General features: G+C 57.6%; 1 protein-coding gene across 8 annotated transcripts in view; it reads left to right on the plus strand.

Annotated features, from left to right (window-relative positions):
* The window catches only part of ANKMY1 (ankyrin repeat and MYND domain containing 1), a 43,364-nt gene that overhangs the window by 8,710 nt on the left and 17,074 nt on the right, over positions 1–17,580 (plus strand). For 5 of the 8 annotated variants that reach the window (XM_059167511.1, XM_059167513.1, XM_059167510.1 and 2 more), the window contains 11 exons: positions 92–564; positions 2,346–2,562; positions 2,754–2,942; positions 5,633–6,099; positions 7,566–7,737; positions 8,909–9,049; positions 9,486–9,626; positions 11,120–11,227; positions 13,198–13,329; positions 16,031–16,144; positions 16,450–16,615. In XM_059167511.1, coding sequence (XP_059023494.1) covers positions 92–564; positions 2,346–2,562; positions 2,754–2,942; positions 5,633–6,099; positions 7,566–7,737; positions 8,909–9,049; positions 9,486–9,626; positions 11,120–11,227; positions 13,198–13,329; positions 16,031–16,144; positions 16,450–16,615 — 2,320 coding nt within the window. The remainder of the gene's footprint in view (positions 1–91; positions 565–2,345; positions 2,563–2,753; positions 2,943–5,632; positions 6,100–7,565; positions 7,738–8,908; positions 9,050–9,485; positions 9,627–11,119; positions 11,228–13,197; positions 13,330–16,030; positions 16,145–16,449; positions 16,616–17,580) is intronic. The other 3 variants (XM_059167512.1, XM_059167514.1, XM_059167516.1) reach the window with 3 other exon arrangements.

Below are 17,580 nucleotides of genomic sequence, written 5' to 3' on the forward strand. Positions count from 1 at the left end.
GATGGTTGAGTTTTTTGATTTGAAGAAGGCAGTTGCAGAGCAGACAGCCCCGCTGAGCTGTCTCTTTGGCGCCGGTGAACCCGGCTTGCAGGGGCTGTACAAAGCAGACCAGCGGTTCGGGCCGGGCATTGAGACCTATCCCGACGGCAGCCAGGACGTCGGGCTATGGTTTCAGGGGCAGCTCATCAAGCTCTGCACGGAGGTCCCCGGCAGCTTCTCCATACACAACTACCCCGAGTACTCGGGCTTCCTCACGCACGCTCCTGCTAGAATCAGCCTTTCAGGCAAGGAGAAGACGGAGTGGGGCCCGCTTGAGGAGCACGACCCCTTTTTCTATGACTATAAGCGATTTCTTCTGAATGACAACCTAACCCTGCCTCCAGAAATGTACATCTACTCGACTGACAATAGTCACCTGCCTATGACCACCTCTTTCCGCAAAGAATTAGATGCCCAGATCTTCCTTAACGATATCCCTCCGTTTGTTGAGGATGGAGAGCCCTGGTTTATAAAAAATGAGACCCCCTTGATGGTCAAAATCCAGAAGCAAGCTTACAAGTACAGGTAAGTCCTCACACCGATCCTCCTCACTAGGTTCCCAGAAGACCAGCTTCTCCCCTCCTCTGACTGGCCTGTGCTCGGCACCGGGACCCCTGGGGGGGGGGTCCCTGGGGCCTGGCTGAGTAATTTGCAGGGCCATCTGTCTGGTTAAAGCAAATGTGCTTCTTCTGTTTGATGCAAGCAACCCAGTGATGAAGGGGGAGGGAACGCCACGCTGGGCCTGAGTGCTGGGACATGCTGGGTTTCGAGGAGAGGGCTGGGGCAGGCAGGTGCTGGGGCCATCGATGGTGGCACAGCAGACTGGTACTCGGGCTCCTGCTCACCAGCAATTGGCGGAAGGAGCTGTCAGGAAGTTGCTTGATGAGCACGGAGCCAGGGCGGGCCCTAGAATGTAGAGCCTGGCAAGGTGCTGTGGAAGAGGGTCAGCTCCTGAGCTTGTGGGGCTGAGTTCAAATCTGGGTTCTGGGACCCTATACATGTTTCCTCTGTGCCTGTTGGAACCAGCACACCAGCCTCTGCAGGTTGTGTGTGTGACCAGGTGTCCCATACTTTGGAATCTGCATGAAGTCCACGCAAAGAGAGGGGACTGCTGTCACCCTGAAGGATGAGTATGGCTCTGACCCGAGAGCCAAGGTCGGGGACCAGGGCAGCAGTAGTCGGGGGGCTGGCCGAGCCTCGGGCTTCTTCAGAATGGCCGAGAAGGATGGCGCTGCTCTGTGTTGATCCCCAAAGATCCTCTTCCTCTCCTTCCCAGCCCTGGAAGTTAGCAGCTACCTGATGGAAACTGATCTTTCTAAGTTAAAATTGTCAAGAGTATTTTCATTTGTTTACTTAACTTTGTCCTCTGATGTCACTAAACTATTTTAAAACTCATGTTTTGTGAGCACAAGTGGCTGGCTACTTCGGGATTCATGCACCCCCCATCCCTTCCGCCGTCCTCCCTCCCCCATCCATCTCTCCGCCCACCCACCGCTCCATCCACCTGTCCATCCGTCCATCCATCAGACATCAGCTGAGCCAGTAATTGTTGGTAACTGGGCACAGAAGCTGCCAGAAGCTGCCATAAACCCATAGATTCTTGACTGTGGAGGAGGTTATGTGCACACAGGAGGCTTCAGTGTGTGCCGGTGAACAGGCCATGGGACTTGCATGTTACCTACTCAAATAGAAAAGCAATTGAGGGGCGCCTGGGCGGCTCAGAGGTCAAGTATCTGCCTTCAGCTCAGGTCATGATCCCAGGGCCCTGGGATCAAGCTCCGCGTTTGGCTCCCTGCTCGGCGGGAAGCCTACTTTTCCCTCTCCCTCACTCCCCTGCCTGTGTTCCTTCTCTCACTGTCTCTCTCTCTGTCAAGTAAATAAATTTTCTTTTTAAAAAAGAAAAGAAAAGAAAAGAGAATGAGCAGAGGTGGGATGTGAGGGCTTGGTGCTGGGCGCCAGACCCATGTGTGTGCCCAGCCTCCTTCCCGCCTGGGGCTGGTCCTGGGAGAGCCCCCTTCACACACACATGAAGTGGCCGATGACTCGGGGATGTACAGGGCCCATGATAAGCTTGAGCATCGCATCTGGGGGCCGCGGGTCACACTGCAGTGCTGCGTCTGCACTAACTGTGACTGCCCAGTGGGGTAACCCCCAAGGTGCATGGGGCCTGAGGAGTGGCCTGGAAGGGGAAGAAGAGGGCTTGGGGTTGAGCAGGGTGAGGAAGGAAGAGGAGGGGTATGGAAGGGAGGGCCCAGAGTGGGCGTCCAGAGCTGGGCCCTCACCACTGAAGCCCGTTGTTTTGCCAGGAACAAGAAGGCTCATACCAGCTGGAACATGGGTGCCATCTTGGAGGGGGACCGGAGAAGCTTTGCGCGTTGTGGGCCCAGGGAGAGGCTTGCCGAGGGCATGATCCTTAGGGCCAGGGAAGGGAACTATGACTGGATCTACGGGATCCTCAGGGATGGCCTTGCCAGCGCTGACGTGGCCGATGCCAAGGGCTACACCGTCCTCGCCGCAGCCGCTGTGAGTCTCCATGCGGGGTGTCCCCGGGACTGTGGACCAGTGGCAATCTGAGATCCTCTCCCTTCTGCGGGGCTACTGTCCTTCCAGCCCATAAGTGGGATGTACAGGGTCAGAGGACAGAAGGCTAGGGACCTTGTTAGTGCGGGCCTCACTCACCTGCTGTCCTCGTGAGGCTGGCTTCCTCCCTCTAGGTTCACTGTCACAACAACATCGTCAGCCTTCTGCTGGACAACGGGGCCGACGTGAACAAGTACACAGACGAGGGCCTCACGGCACTCAGCATGTGCTTCCTTCTCTACTACCCATCCCAGTGCTTCAAGCCCAACATTGCTGAGAGGACAGAGCCCAAGCCCCAGGTCAGCTCCTCGGCCTGGCCCCAGGTCTGCAGCACCCATCCCCCAATCTCTGTCCCCCATCCTCCATCCACTTGTCCTACTTTCCTGGCAGTGGTCCCCAGCCTCCCCATCTTTGTGCAGATCGGCTTCAGGTGGGGTGAAGGGACACTAAGGCCCAAGGGCAGGGAGCAGGAGGCAGGGACGGAGCCAGCACACCTGCTCGGGTGTCCCGAGCTCTTGTTGCAACACCAAGGGATCTGTGTCCCATCCCGGCCACATGCACAGTGGTTAGCTGGAGACCCTCCTGCAGGCCCAGGGAAGGGAGGGAAGGCTGGTAATTTGAGAGGGAAGTCCCCCTTTGCTGGGTGTGAAGAGTGCTGCCCAGAAGTCCCCCGTCAAGTGTTGGCGTGAACTCCTGCTTCATATTGTTTGGGAAGCACCCCCAGCCATGGGACCATGGGGTTCCATGGTGGTCCTGCGTTTCACCTGTCCGGGAGCCCCACCACTGCCACAGGGGCGCTCTGTACGCCTCTGTTCCAGCACGGGTTCCCAGCAGGGTGGTGTCCGAGGGCCTGCTCTCCGCAAGGCAGGGCAACCCCCAGGGCCGGTCTCCTGAGTGCTGGCTATGGGACCGCATCTCCACACCCCTCAGGAAGCCCTGGACCCTGAGGGTCAGCCCTGTGAGGCCAGCAGGCCTGAGACTGACCTCTGCCCAGCAAGCCTTCCGTGGGGGCTGTAGCTTTCTCTCCTTGTGGTCAGGGCCCCTTCTGGGTGGGTGAGGGAACGGCACTAGAAAAGGTCCCTGGGCGGGGACCCTTCTCTCACCTCATCCCTGTCTCCTGAATTTCTTCCTTGAGAAGAGGCTTCTACTGAGCAGTAGCCTATGCCCTGCGGTAGGCAGAGTGTCTCAGTTACCAGACCATGGCCCCTGCCCCTGCTTCTACTGGACAGGCCTTGGCTCCTGCCTTTAGTTCTCTGGGGGGGACCACACCAGGTCCTGAGGATTTTAGGGTGCGGGGTAGGTGGGGGGAGCAGGTGCATGTGCGAGGCCAGAGCCCTCGGGTCCCGCTGCTCTGGGTGGGGAGGGGGAACAGGTGTGGTGGAGGTGAGGAGGCCAGGTCCCACAGGGTCTTGTTGGCCTGGGTGAGGAGGAGGAGCAGGTTGCATGGGGTTGGTTGGGGAGAGAAGGGAAGACCCCACAGGGTCCCGCTGGCCTGGGTGGGTCCTCTGTGCAGGCAGCCAGGAGAGGTCTCCCAGGGAGGTGGGAGCTGAGGAGCCCGCAGGAAGTCGAAGGTGGAGGGTTTGAGAACGAGCTGTAGGGTCCCTTTGCTTTTATGACACCATTCACTTGTATCTGGTTTGTGAGTACTCTCTCCTTCTTGGCCAGAGGTGGTTAATGTACAGGAATGACAACTTTGAAGTTTCAAGGTGACTGTGTGAACGGGGGTGGAGATCACTTTGGCCCCTGTGCGGTCACCCCTTCATTGGGAGTACTGTCCCCACAGCGTCTCCAGGGGGACGCTGGCTGTGGGGAAGCCTCATCCATTATTGGGGAGGCAGCAAGAGCCTCAGAAAGCATTTATTCGTGCACTTAAAATACTCGTAAAAATCACTCCTCTACTTTTTTTTTTGAATTTCTTACTCTGAAACACATGACATGTACACAACATAAGAGAAGGAATACATGTGCGAGGGTGTGGGGACGTCCCCAACTAGGCAGCTGCCAGCAGGTGGCCCCCCCACTGCGTCCCCAGCCTGCCACGCCCCCCCTTCCCTGCTGCACGCAGTTCAGAGAGAATTCCATCCACATCAGCGGATTTCAGCTGTCCCCTAAAGACACATTCTTAGCCCACCACAGAACCCCTCATCTCACCTGAAAAGTTAAACAGCAAGTTTTGAGTCCTCTGGGATTCCCTGGCACTCCCCCGCCCCCAGCGTTTCTGCCTCAGGGGTCTGGGGTTAGACCAAGAATCTGCATTCTTGGCTGTGCTGATGGGCCCTGGGACCATGCTTAGAGAGCAGAGACTGTGAACTGGGCATGCAGGAGAGCATCTGCGGGCAGGAAGGTCACACAATCCCCATTGCCAGTCCTGTCATCTAAATGTCTCTAGGACTGGGGCGCCTGGGTGTCTCAGTCCCTTGAGTTTCTGCCTTAGGCTCAGGTCATGATCTTGGTATCCTGGGATCGAGCCCTGCATTGGACTCCCTTGCTCAGCCAGGGGCCTGCTTCTCCCTCTGCCCCTCTCCTTGTTCATGTTCTCTCTCTCTCTCTCTCTCTCTCTCAAATGAATAAAATCTTAAAAAAAATAAATGTCACTAGGAGTGACATTAAAAAGAGGTAAAACAGGTGGAATTAATTTTAGTCATCTATTTTATTTAACCATGTATATCCACAATTGATTCTCTCTGTGTGTAAAATCAGTATCAGGACAGGGCGACGTTCTGCTTTGTCTGCTCATGCGCACCCCGGATCTGGACGGGCTCCAGGTTGAGAGCTCCATTGCCACATGTGGCTGGTAGCTGCTGTATAGCTTGGGTCTCTTTGTGATGCCCCCAGATGTTTGCATCTATCCTTGGGTTTCTGCAAAGCATTTTAGTGTTGTCGGCCGAGACGCCTGGAAGAACGCCGTCCGCCGTGAGCGTCGGTCCTTGCTCAAGAAGTTGGCTTGCTGGGATGGGCCCTCCGACTTCATTCTGCACTTGATTTTTTTTTTCTCTTTTTGTACTTTCCAAAGGAAGCTTCAAATATGCCAGGAACTCCCAACCATGTCTTCCCATTCCCCGAAGTGGCCAAGGAATCCATATATTTAGAGGAATTGGTGCCCAGCCTGGGCAGCCAGGAGCAGAAGTCCACTGTGTCGGGCAGTGAGGAGGACCGCCTGTCTGCGGGCACCCAGCTCTCTCAGGAATCCCCTGAGCTGGGGAGCAACCCTCAGAAGTGGGACCCTCTGTCACCGCGGGACAGCATCAGCGACCTGGAGAAGGAGGTGGACGGTGTGGTCAGGAGTCTGGACGGGCACACGCAGGGCAGCCAGGAGACGAACTTCGAGTCCAGCATCTGTGTGCGCAACTACTCCATCATGCTGTCCCAGGACCTCCTGCAGAAGAGTGCCCGGGCCCACAGCATGCTGAAGACCTCCTCCTTCAGTGCCCCTGGCTCCACAAATGGTACCATGAGGAAGATGGCACAGGTCATGACCGAGTAGGTTTCTGGAGTACGGGCATCAGGGCCAAGGGTCCCTTTCAGGGGTGGGTCACAGGCTCGTGGGCCAGCATCACTTCCCCAGCTCATACCCGATCCTGCAGGGATGCCGTGGGGCCTGTTCTGCGCACGGCCTCCAAGGTGTCTGTGTGGTTCCGGGCAGGGGGCCTGGCTAGGAACTCGGGGACAGTGGCAGTGAGAATCCAGGGAGTGTGCTCTGGCTGCGGCGGGGCGGGGAGCACCGTGTAGGGCCCACACACATGCACTGGTGCACACCCACAGACATGCTCACATATTTTTGCCTGCACACACTCACTCCCCCCTACACTGTGTGACACATTCACGTGTGCACTCACACACCTGCTTACACAACTCATCACACACTTGACCCCATCACACACTTGTCCCCATACACACACGCTCGAATGCCCTCACCCCTGCCCTCTCAAAGTGTGTCCCCAGGTGTCCCAGACCCTGTCAGAGAGTCTGTGGGTGGAGGTGATGTCCTGATGTCCCAGACTCACACAGGGTTGGGAGCCCTCCAAGTGCCGGATTCTGATGCAGCCAGCACACATTTTTCATAAAAACAGATTGTTTTGTTAATATGCAATGGGTTTATTGTTACTTTTAAAATGTATTAGTATTTAAATTTTTTTCTCAATTATACTACCGTAGATGTGGGCAGATAGAACCTGCATAAACAGAGCTCTCTGGGGTCCTCCGAAGGTGTTAGGGGTAGAGAGGGGTCCCACAAGCAGCACATTTGCGAGCGACTGCTCTAGACTCACCCTGCCTCTCCACTGCCTTCTTGTTTGCCCCACCTGTGCCGTGCGGGAGGTGGGGTCAGCAGGATGGGCCAGACCCTCCATCTGCCTGCTCACTTGGCCATTCTTAATGCCTGTGTGGCTCCTCATCACCTTGACCTTCCTGCCCAGTGGGGCTGCCGTCCTGGCCGGCGAGGTCCCGGCCAGGCTTCCCCACTGATGCTGGCTCTTTGCCCCTCGTCAGAGCTGTGTGTGTGTCAGTGTGTATCTGCACACCTATGGACATGTGTGGGGTGTGTTTGTAGTGTGGCCATGTATGTGCATGCGTGCATGTCTGGGTACGATGTCATGCCCTATGTGTACAAGGTGCTCTATGTTGTCCGCTCCTGGCCACCCGGGAGAGAGGACTGGTCCCCACCACACGCCCTGGCTCACAGATGACCCCAACAAGGCTGGGCGGGCACCCAAGGCTGGAGCAGGGCAGGGCTACAGCTGGACTGGAGCTGGGCTGGCCAGCTCAGGGGGCGTTGGCAGTGGGGGGCTGTCCTGGCACCAGGCAGGGGCCAGAGGTCTTGGAAAGAACATTGAGGGGCTGTGAATGCTGGGGCTCCTGAGCTGCCTCTTCCAGGAAGTGCCACTGCTGCCCCGGGGTGCCGTCCTGTGCCTGTCCCCTGGCCTTGACCCTCACACTAATCCTTGCAGACACAGGAACAGATGGCAGACCATCAAGCTTCTGCTGCACCGGGGCGCGGACCCCAACCTGTGCTGCGTGCCCATGCAGGCCCTGTTCTTTGCCGTCAAGGCGGGGGATGTGGCCGGGGTGAAGCTGCTGCTGGAGAACAGGGCCAGGACAGACATCCAGCTCCCTGTTGAGGTAGGATCCCCCCCCCCCCCCACCGCGGGGGTTGGAGCGGTTCTGCGAGGCCGAGGGGATGGGCTGACGGGAGCTTATTAGTGGCAAGAAGTTAGAGCACTTGGTTTCGAAATGTCCTCACGGTACCGTTTCTTCTCTGGTGATGAGAACACAGAGGTGCTGGGGGGCGGGCCCTGGGGCAGAGTGGAACAGGGGGTGGGGGAGTTGTGGTGGGGTCCTGCAGGGTGGTGTGCCTGGGGGCAGGGGGTGTGCATGGGGCTGGTCGCAGGGGGCAGTGAGGCTGACAGATTTTGTCTGGCTTCAGCTGCTGCTTGGTGTCCTGGCTCGGCCGCAGGTGGGTCTCTCCTCACCAACCCCACTCCCCCGGCCCCCGGACAGGCTGTGCACCCCTTCTCTTCTCTGTATGGAGGTGTCCTGAGTGCAGGACAGTAGCATGTCTGCGGGAGACCAGGGATAATTTCAGGATAGCCCTCTAGGCTTATGGATGGGTCCCCACCGGTGAAGCTAAGGTTGCAGCCTATGAACGCCAGACAGATGTCGTTCGTGTGCTCATCCATCCCACTTCCTGCTCAGGCATCTGACACTCCCGCGGTCCTCTCTGTAGGCACGATTCCATGCTATTCTAAGCTTCGGGTGGACACTGAGCAGGCCAGAGAACACCTGTGTGCGGTGGGCTGCTGTCCTCCCAACCTTTTTCCACGGGCACCAGCTGTTATCCTGAGACCCTGCTTTGGGGGTTCTGCCTGTGGGGAGCAGACAGCCCTCCACTTCGCCCCTGGTCTGTTGCGCGCTCCTGGCGGGATGCTCACACCTCCACGGGGCCGGCCCAGAATGAGCAGAACCCGGAGATGGAGATGGTCCTCCCGCCAGTGTCTTAGCACGTGGCCAGGGGCTCTGTAGGTGGAGAAGGGGCAGGCCTGGGCAGGGTCTGGAGTCAGGAGCTGCTTGGCTATCCATGCCGAGGGCCCGGCAGGAAGGGCAGTGACTCTTCTCAGAGGAAGGTAGGGACAGTTGGTCTAAAGTGAAGATGGGGCTGCTGGCTGGCTGCAGGCCCGGCAAACAGGAACACCTTGTCACATTCCCACATATCACCACGAGGCAGTGCTGTGGGGCCCTGGGGGTGCCGCTCACCTGGGAGCCGGCCCTCACCCTACCCATGTTGCCTCTGCAGCTGAGGGCCCTCACCCCCCTGCACATCGCAGTTGCCCTTCCTGGGGAGGAGGGTGTCAAGATAACGGAGCTGCTGCTCCACGCTGTCACAGATGTGGATGCCATGGCTGCCGACCAGGACGACACGTACAAGCCTGGCAAGGTGCGCGTCCTGTCCCGCGGGGTGAGGGGGTGCTGTGGGCCCCAGGGCCTCTCCCCATGCCCAATGCTGACTGCTCTATTCAGAATGTCACTTCTGTGTCACGGTCCCTGAGGAGGGCGATTACTGCTCTGTGGGCCCCCAGCCCACCCAGTCTGCCTCTCTGTTAGCATTCATGTGCTCACTGTGTGCAGAACCACAGTGGGGCGGGGGCCCTGCTCTTACCCTCCCTGGGGCCCGTGGGTGCTGGTGGGCTGGCCAGAGGGTTCCATGGGACAGTGCTCAGACCCGCCGTCGGTGAGCAGGGTCGCTGGCTTGTGCTCCTCTGTGAGAACCTGTCTGCGTGGGAGGTCGCACCTGCAGGTCTCCAGGCTCAGCCTAGCGCTTGTGGGGGAGGCTTAGGGGCCAGCACATGCCCCCCCCCTCTGTTTGTACGCAGCTAGATCTGTTGCCTTCAAGCCTGAAGCTCAGCAACGAACCAGGCCCGGCCAGCATCTACCACAGCAAGCCCGTGGCCCCGCCAGTCGAGGCGGGCAGGACGGCTCTGCACGTGGCCTGTGAGCGTGAAGACAACGACAAGGTGAGCTGGGCAGAGAGCATGTGTGCACGTGCCTCTGTACACGTGTGCAAGTGACTTGGGTATGCCCAGGCAAGTGCATGCACACGAATGTGTATGTGTGTGTTCTGTGTGTGTGTACCTGTGTGCATGCACACGTGTCTCTGCAAATTATACTTGCAGGCCAGAGCACACCTGTCTGTGGGTACATATGTGTACAAGCTCTGTGTGTGTGCATGGGGATATGTGTGCACCTGTGTGTCTGTGTGTGAGGGGAGCACTGCCAGTCCCCATCTTGGCCTCGGGACCCTGGGGTGGCCTTGTTCCATAGAGCCCTGGGCCATGCCTCCTGTCCACCTTGGGGATTAACCGTCAACAAGGTGGGTGCAGGAACGTGTCACAGGAGGCCGAGTGGCTGTGGAGGGTGTGGATGCAGCTGGGAACTAAGCCTTGGCTTTGTGTTATAGGCCAGTGCAGCCTGGGTCAATAAGCCTCGGAGCACATAGTAAACTGGGCCTCAGTTCACCCACCCACAGAGTGGAAATCATAGCTGGCCTCTTGGGCCTGTGGCATGGGTGGTCTGCTGCCACACAGGGTTGCAATCGGGCACACCTGTCCTGTTGTGAGGGTGTGACGACCTGCATTAGGGTGGATGTGGGGTGGTGCTGCGGGGGCAGGTGGAGGCATCAACATGCCTCCCTTCCCCACAGTAGCCCTGGTCGAAGCCTTGTTGAACTCAGACCACCACTCTGAGCCATCATGTGTGTGTTCTGGCAGGGAGGAGAGCAGGGGGACACTTTCCCAGAAGCCCCTCAGCAGACTTGGCCTGGCCGGGGGTGGGCCCAAACCCGCTCACTGGGTCTGCACAACTGCAGGGGGAACTGGAGCCTGGAAGAGTCCTTGTGGGGGGAATCAAAGCTGCAAGGGCTTCCAGAGCATGGATGGATCATTCACTCAAATGCCATAAAACCAAGTTTGTCTTCTGGGAGAAAAGGCAGGAGAGAAGGGGAAGCTGCGGGGTCCCTAGGGAGAAGGACAGGGAGAGCAAGGATGGGCCCTTCCAGCTTGGAATGCACCCCTGTTGCCGAGGCCGGGCTTCTCCTGTGCTCTGGTGTCCTATATGGTCCCTGGGCCCTGGGGCAGGGCATGCTCCTCCGGCCATAGCTACCATGGGCCAGCCTGGCTCCGGGAGTCACACAGTCCCGATGCTCCCCTCCACTTTGCAAACAAGCCTTAAAGCAATTTGTGCATCCTGTGTCCTTCCTGTTTTGTGTTGGAAATGATGTATGTCGAGCAAACATTTTCCTGTTCGAGGATCTACCCAATCCCCCACCTGTCTGTGCATCCATCCAAAATTTAGAACTGTCTCCGTGTGCCATGCCAGGAGCCGGTGTGTGGGAAATACCAATTCAGCGACGAACTTGGTTTTATGGCATTTGAGTTAGTGATCCATCCCAGGTGCTCTTGGGAGTCAGGGCACCTCTTTAACCTGTGGCTCCGCCTTTCTCCCCCCACAGTGTGCCAGAGACATAGTCCGGCTACTCCTCTCCCACAAGGCAAACCCCAACGTGCTGTGGAGTGGCCACTCCCCGCTCTCCCTGTCCATTGCCAGCGGAAATGACCTGGTGAGGTGTCCTACACCCACGGCTGGGGCCCCTGCAGGGTTTCTGCCTCAACGTGACCGCCTCCCTAGTCAGGCTTTTGCATTTGCTGTTGGTGGGGGTAGCATGAAGACAGCACAGGGTAAGGGGCGTGGTGGTTCCCCTCCCTGGTGGATGGAGCACCTCAGAGAGAGAAGAGAATAGAAGGGAAGGTGGGTGATAGGGATGACGGTTCAGCTGGGTGGACGCTCCCTCAGGGTAGGCGGATGACAACTGCTGCTTATCCCGGGCACTGACCCCTCAGGACACTGGGAGAGGAACCTTGGCCAGTTCCCGTCTTCTGCTGCCGCCAAGGATTATGTGTTCACCATCCGTGCATCCACTTGTCCATCCATCCATTCCCTTGCCCGCCCCTCCCCATCTATCCATACATCTATCCATTTGCCTACCTACCCACCCACCCATCCATCCGTTCACCTACCTACCCACACCTACCAATCAATACATTCTTCTAGCCTTCCACCCAGCCATCCAAACACACATCCACCCAACCCACCGTTCCATCCATCCATCCACCCAACCAGCCAATGACACATCCATCCACCCATCCAACCACACAGCCATCCACTCACCACATCCACCCACCCATCCATCCATCCAACCACACGTCCATCCAGTCCATCTTTCCATCCATCCATCCATACAGCCAACAACACATCCATCCAAACCATCCATCCATCCTTCTACCCATCCTCCCATCCAATCCATCTAATCTGTCCATATGTCCATCCACACATCCATCCTTCCTTCCATCTGTTCTCCCATCCGTCCATCCATCCTTTCACCATCCGTCCATCCATTTGTCTTTCCATCCTTCCATCCATTCATCCATCCATCCATCCATCCATCTATCCATTCTTCCACCATTCCTTCTTCATCCATCATCCTTCCTTCTTTCCTTCCTCCTTCCAGCAATCTATAATACACACACCCATTCATCCTTTCCTTTAACTGTTGTTTTTTTGAGTATCCACTTGGGCCAGGCAGACACCATTCTAGGCAGTAAGTGTTAAATAAAATAAGGTCTGTGCACTCAAGGGTCCTACATTCTCCTGTGGGAGACAGACCATAATCCAGAGTGCCACAAAATTTTAGGTGGTGATAAGTGCTCTGAAGATAGTAATAGCTGGATAAAGAGTAGAGAATGATGGAGGGTGCACCATTGTAGCAGGTGACCAGGGGCCGCTCTGGCCTGTGGTGAGGTGACATATCAGCACTGATGAAAAGGGAGGCACTGTGAGGAGGGTTGTGGGGGCTTCTGTGGTCCTTCTCTCCATCCTCCCTTCATGTGTACCTTGATTCATATACTGAGCAAGTTAAGAGGGGCACCTGCTCTGTGTCTGGTCATGTAGGTGGGTGAGGCAGGGTAGAGAGCTGCCTTCTGGGGGACAGAAGCTCTTGAGGGAGCCTCACACCTGTGTGTCTCCTCCCCAGCCAAGATGCTGTCACTCCTGGCTTCCTGCTGGTACTTGGGCTAGTGGCTGGGGACACAGCAGGGAGCAAGTGAGATGTGTCCCACTCTGCATCTGGTCAGGTGACCACAGTGACTCAGGTGCCTGGGAGCAAAGGCAGACTGGTCCCAGGGAGGAGGGACTGATGGGACACACACCAGGCAGTGTGCTGGCCCCTGGGGCTGGAAAACAAGATGTGAGCCGGGAGCAATTTAGAGCAAACTGACAGTGTGCAGAGAAAGTGCGAGCCCCATCCATCTGGGGTGGGTGTCGCAGCCATCTGTGGGGAGCCACCGTGTGCCCTCTCCCTGCCCCAGCCTCGTCCCCTGAGCTGGGACAGCAACGGTACCTGCGGTGGGAGGGGATAGGAAGTGACCAGATGTGGCTGCCACTGTGCTCAGGACGGCAAAAACCTCTGGCTACTTCCTCCACGTACAAGGAGAGGGGGGTGGAAGGGGTGCTGACGGGCTTCTCTGTGTCCAGATTGTGAAGGAGCTTCTGTCCCATGGAGCTGACCCCAACCTGCTGCTGACCAAAGGCTTAGGCAGTGCCCTGTGTGTTGCCTGTGACCTCACCTACGAGCACCAGAGGAGCATGGATAGCAAGCTGGCCCTGGTGAGGAGCGAGGCTGGGGTAGGGGGTGGTGTGCAGGGCAGGGGGCCCTAGCATGTAGGGGTCTGGGCATGTATATAGGAACTCTTAGGCTTCATTCCTGGCAGGTAGGGTTTCAAGTAATCTTGCTCGGTACTTAAGAAAGAACACAGAATTTCTGCCTTTTATGTTATAAGGGCCTGAACATGTGACGTACAAACCCACTCAACAGGCCAAAGTCCTCTGGTTCATCTTAAGGAAGACGTAGGCCATCACTTTGGTTGGGTGGCAGGACCGTGGATTTTCTGAGTAGAGTGGGCATTGGCGAGGGATCCCGGTCAAGGACGTGCTGGAACGGCATTGGTTCTGCCCTGCGTAGGGGCCTGGAGGGGTGCCGGGCCCCGGGGCACCATGTCCTGGCTGTGGACACGGCTTGCTGGTAGCCTTGCTGTTTCTTCCGGGTGGGCTCAGTGTGACCAGGAGGGCACTCTGCTTTGTAGGTTCTGCATGCTGTACTGTTGCCTCAGAGTCTCCGTCTGTCCTCACAGTTGCTCTGGCCCCGCCAGGCCCCCAACATGGCCCCTTGTGCGTCTTCCCCCTCCTCACTCCCATGCTGGGGCCTGGGGTCTCCCACGGCAGTGCGGTATGGGCAGACCCTCCCTGTGCTGTGCACTCGCCCCTTCCCGCACCCATCGGGGGGCAGCTTTATGTGGGCTGCTCGCTATCCCGGCTCCTTGAGGGCCATGGTCTGGTTCCCCGAGAGCTGGAGGCACCAGACGGGGGTTGAGAGCCTGGATTTCTGGAGGCTGTCACACTTGACAGTTCCACTTTAGGGAAAAAGAAGTAACCCTTTTCTTGAGATCATGTTTCTGGATCTCATTTTAAGGATCCTCCCTTGATCCTGGTCTCCTGTCCTCTAAGCACCCAGAAGTGCCCCCACATGTGCTTCTGGGGCCTCTCAGTGGTTCTGGATCTGTGGGTGGGTAGGTCAGCTTTGCCCCAACCATGCCATCTGCCTCCATAATTATCTGCGAAGTGGAAGGACTCTCTTTCTTGACCGTTAAATCATCTTGTCTTTGACCTTAGGAGCCTTTCCCTGGGTCCCCTCAGCCTCTGATGCCTGCCTTGCTTTCTGGTTCATCAAGGGGACCCTCACACACCTGTGGGTTCCTGCCCCTGCCCCTGAATCACCCACCAGTTGGCTTTTCAGTGATTTAATTACATACAACTTACTCATTTACTACTATTTATCACGACAAAGGCATAAAAGTTCGGCAAACAGCATAGGAATGCCATATCCCCCCTCTCTTAGATGCACAGGTTCTTCACACCTTAGCTGCCCACCTCTCTACCTTCTGGGCTCCCTGACACTCCCCTGTGCCTGCCACCCAGCACTGTGCCAGCCCCAGCTGGGGTTGGCCTTCGTGCTGTCATACCAAGGAAGTCCGCATTTATTGGACGTGCGATAGGGATGTGGGACACCGGGTCTCCCCCAAACCTTGCCCTCCTGCCATTGGCAGCCCCCCACTCTCCTGACGTGGCTCATGGTCCGATAGCGTCCTTCAACCCCTCCAACTCTGACGTGAGCCTGGAGCTTGTCCTGCCAGCTGGCCTCTTGCTCTTGGGATGGTGGTTGTGTCTCTGAGGCCCAGATGATGACAGAGACTGTGCAAGAGCTGACTTCCTGTCTGTGCTTCCCCCAGGAAAATGCACCCCACCCTCAGGCCCAGCAACCGCAGCTAAATGCCCCGCCTGCGTGGGCTGTGGGGTACCCAGAGGTCTCCAACAAGAGAGGCATTTAGCCCCTCCATTCTGGCTGCAAGCAGAGTCCACACATCTGGGGACAGGCTTGGGACTGCCCACTTATGGGCGCTGTGCTCCGCCGGCTGTTGGGGGACTGCTGAGCACCCCCCAATGACAGCCCACTGGCATGTGGCCGGGAGGTAGGCCACGTGCGGTGCGGGCGGCCTTAGCGGGTGACAGCCTGGTTTTCGTCTGCTCGGATGAAAGCACTGAGCCCCGTGGTTCTGCGGTTGGGCTAAGATTCAAGCTGAGACTGTAAGACCCTGGAGCCTCTTACGGACCCTGCCCCCTCCCTCCTCAGGGTGGAGGTGGGTCCCTCTCTGGGGTGCTGTTTGCTGTGAATGAGCTCAGTGGGAAGAAGCCCGAAGTTGCTTGTGCTCCCGACCAACGCACTTTGTCCCCGCGTGCGCGCACAGGCACCCGCAGTCCCTGAGCTCCCCGGACGTTGGGGGGTGGTCGGAAGTGCTTGGTGGTTGCTGTCCTCTCGCTTTTGGTCTGGGGACTGGGACGATAACCAGCCTCAAGTTACAGACCCATGGCAAGTCCCTGGTGTGGTGGGGGGTGGGAGGGGGCTCCCTGAGGAGTGGCCCAGCCTCGACCTACATTATGCTCCACCCTAACTTGTCATCTGTGGGGTCAGCACATCTATCCTGTCGTCTGTCTGTCTGTCTGCCGACTCTCCTTACACCTGAGAGGGTGGCTTCCCTGCCTTCCTAGTGAGGGCAATGATAGCCCTTGCTGGCTGCACCTGCTCTCTGGCGGGGGGCCCTATCATCGGGCTGTCCCCTGCCACCGCTGCGGTACAAAGATTGGGAAGCCACAGGTGATGTGGGCCACAGTGTTGGGCACCCTGGTTCTGAATCCTGCCTTCTAGTGGCCCAGGCGTCCGCACACATGTGACTCAGGCTCTGCTCTAACACAGATTGATCGGCTCATTCATCATGGGGCTGATATCCTGAACCCCGTGACGCTCACACAGGGGGACAGGGTGGCTGTGGGCACGGCTGTTGACTACGGGTATTTCAAATTCTACCAGGTATGGCTCTGAGTGTCCCACTGGCGATGGGTGGAGAGGGGTGGGGCCCTGAGAGTCCCTTGAGCAAGGCTGGGCCACGGGCTCTTCCTGCCTCGGAGTGAAACCCAGCCTGGGCTGTACTCCTAGCACACCCTGCCACCGGAGCGCCTGTTGCCAGCTTTCCGAGCACCGCTCCGTACTGTCCTCACCCTGGGGAGGTGGGCTTCCCCTGTGCTGGTCCGGATCTGTGTCCTTCCCATGCTGGGTGGCCCGGTGGTGAGCTGGAGCCATGCGGTCCCTGGTGGTGACGGGATGCTCTGCCACAGGACCGGAAGATCGCCCACTGCCCCTTCCACATGCTGATGCCCGCCGAAAGGGAGCTGTTCCTGGCCCGCAAGAGGCTCCTGGAATATATGGGCTTCCAGCTGCGCCGCGCTGTATTTGCCAAGGAGAGTCAGTGGGATCCGAAGCTGCTGACCCTGAGCAAGAAAGGTAGGGGTCACAGACTGTGACATCTGTCCTCATAGGCCATGGCACAGGGCTGACGTCCGAGACACGGAGAGTTTCTGGCTGAGCTGGTTAAGACTGCCACACCACCCTCCATTGGGAAGCAGCAGGGACTTTGCTCCATGACAGCCCAGTGGCTCCAGGACCCTGCTTTGCTCTCTTGTGGGTGGGGTCATGGGGGCAGGCCCTACTGCTCCATGCGATGCCAGCAGTTGAGGGTAACCTCAGGACACACTTGGCCTGGGGCAGCAGGCTCTCGATATGGGCTGATCAGCTCTGGAGCAGGAAGAAGAGGGACCCTCTATGCCCTCTGCTTGGAGAGCCACCTTCCGAGGGCTGAAATGGGGACCGTGCCCCTGCCTGGTGTTGCCTGGTTTGGGGGGGTGCGGCCCTGATTCCAGAGGCCCCAAGTGGGCTGGCCAAGGGGCAACACACAGCAGAGCCAGCCCGAGGCAGTGGAGTTTCGAGTGAGAGAGTGGAAGGAGGGGCTGCAAAGTCATTAGACTTGGAAGGCAGGCTTATTTTTTTTTTAAAGATTTTATTTATTTATTTGACAGAGATCACAAGTAGGCAGAGAGGCAGGCAGAGAGAGAGGGGGATGCAGGCTCCCTGCTGAGCAGAGAACCCGATGTGGGGCTCGATTCCATGACCTGAGCTGAAGGCAGAGGCTTTAACCCACTGAGCCACCCAGGTGCCCTGGAAGACAGGTTTATGGATCCCCAGAATGATCTGGAAAAAAGTTAAGTGCATGCAGGGAATTTGCTTCTTAGATGTAGTAATGACAATTCTAACAAGAGCCGGACTCCTGGTACAAAGCCATCTGCTGAGAGCTGATCACACTTCCCTGGAGAGCAGGACATTGTGCGAGACCAGCCCCTTAGCATGCTGGTCAGCCATCTGTGTCCCCTCTCTACAGTGGGGTATCCCCAGGAAGTATAGAGTCACATACC

The sequence above is a fragment of the Mustela lutreola genome, chromosome 3, assembly GCF_030435805.1.
Source record: "Mustela lutreola isolate mMusLut2 chromosome 3, mMusLut2.pri, whole genome shotgun sequence".
NCBI lineage: Eukaryota > Metazoa > Chordata > Mammalia > Carnivora > Mustelidae > Mustela > Mustela lutreola.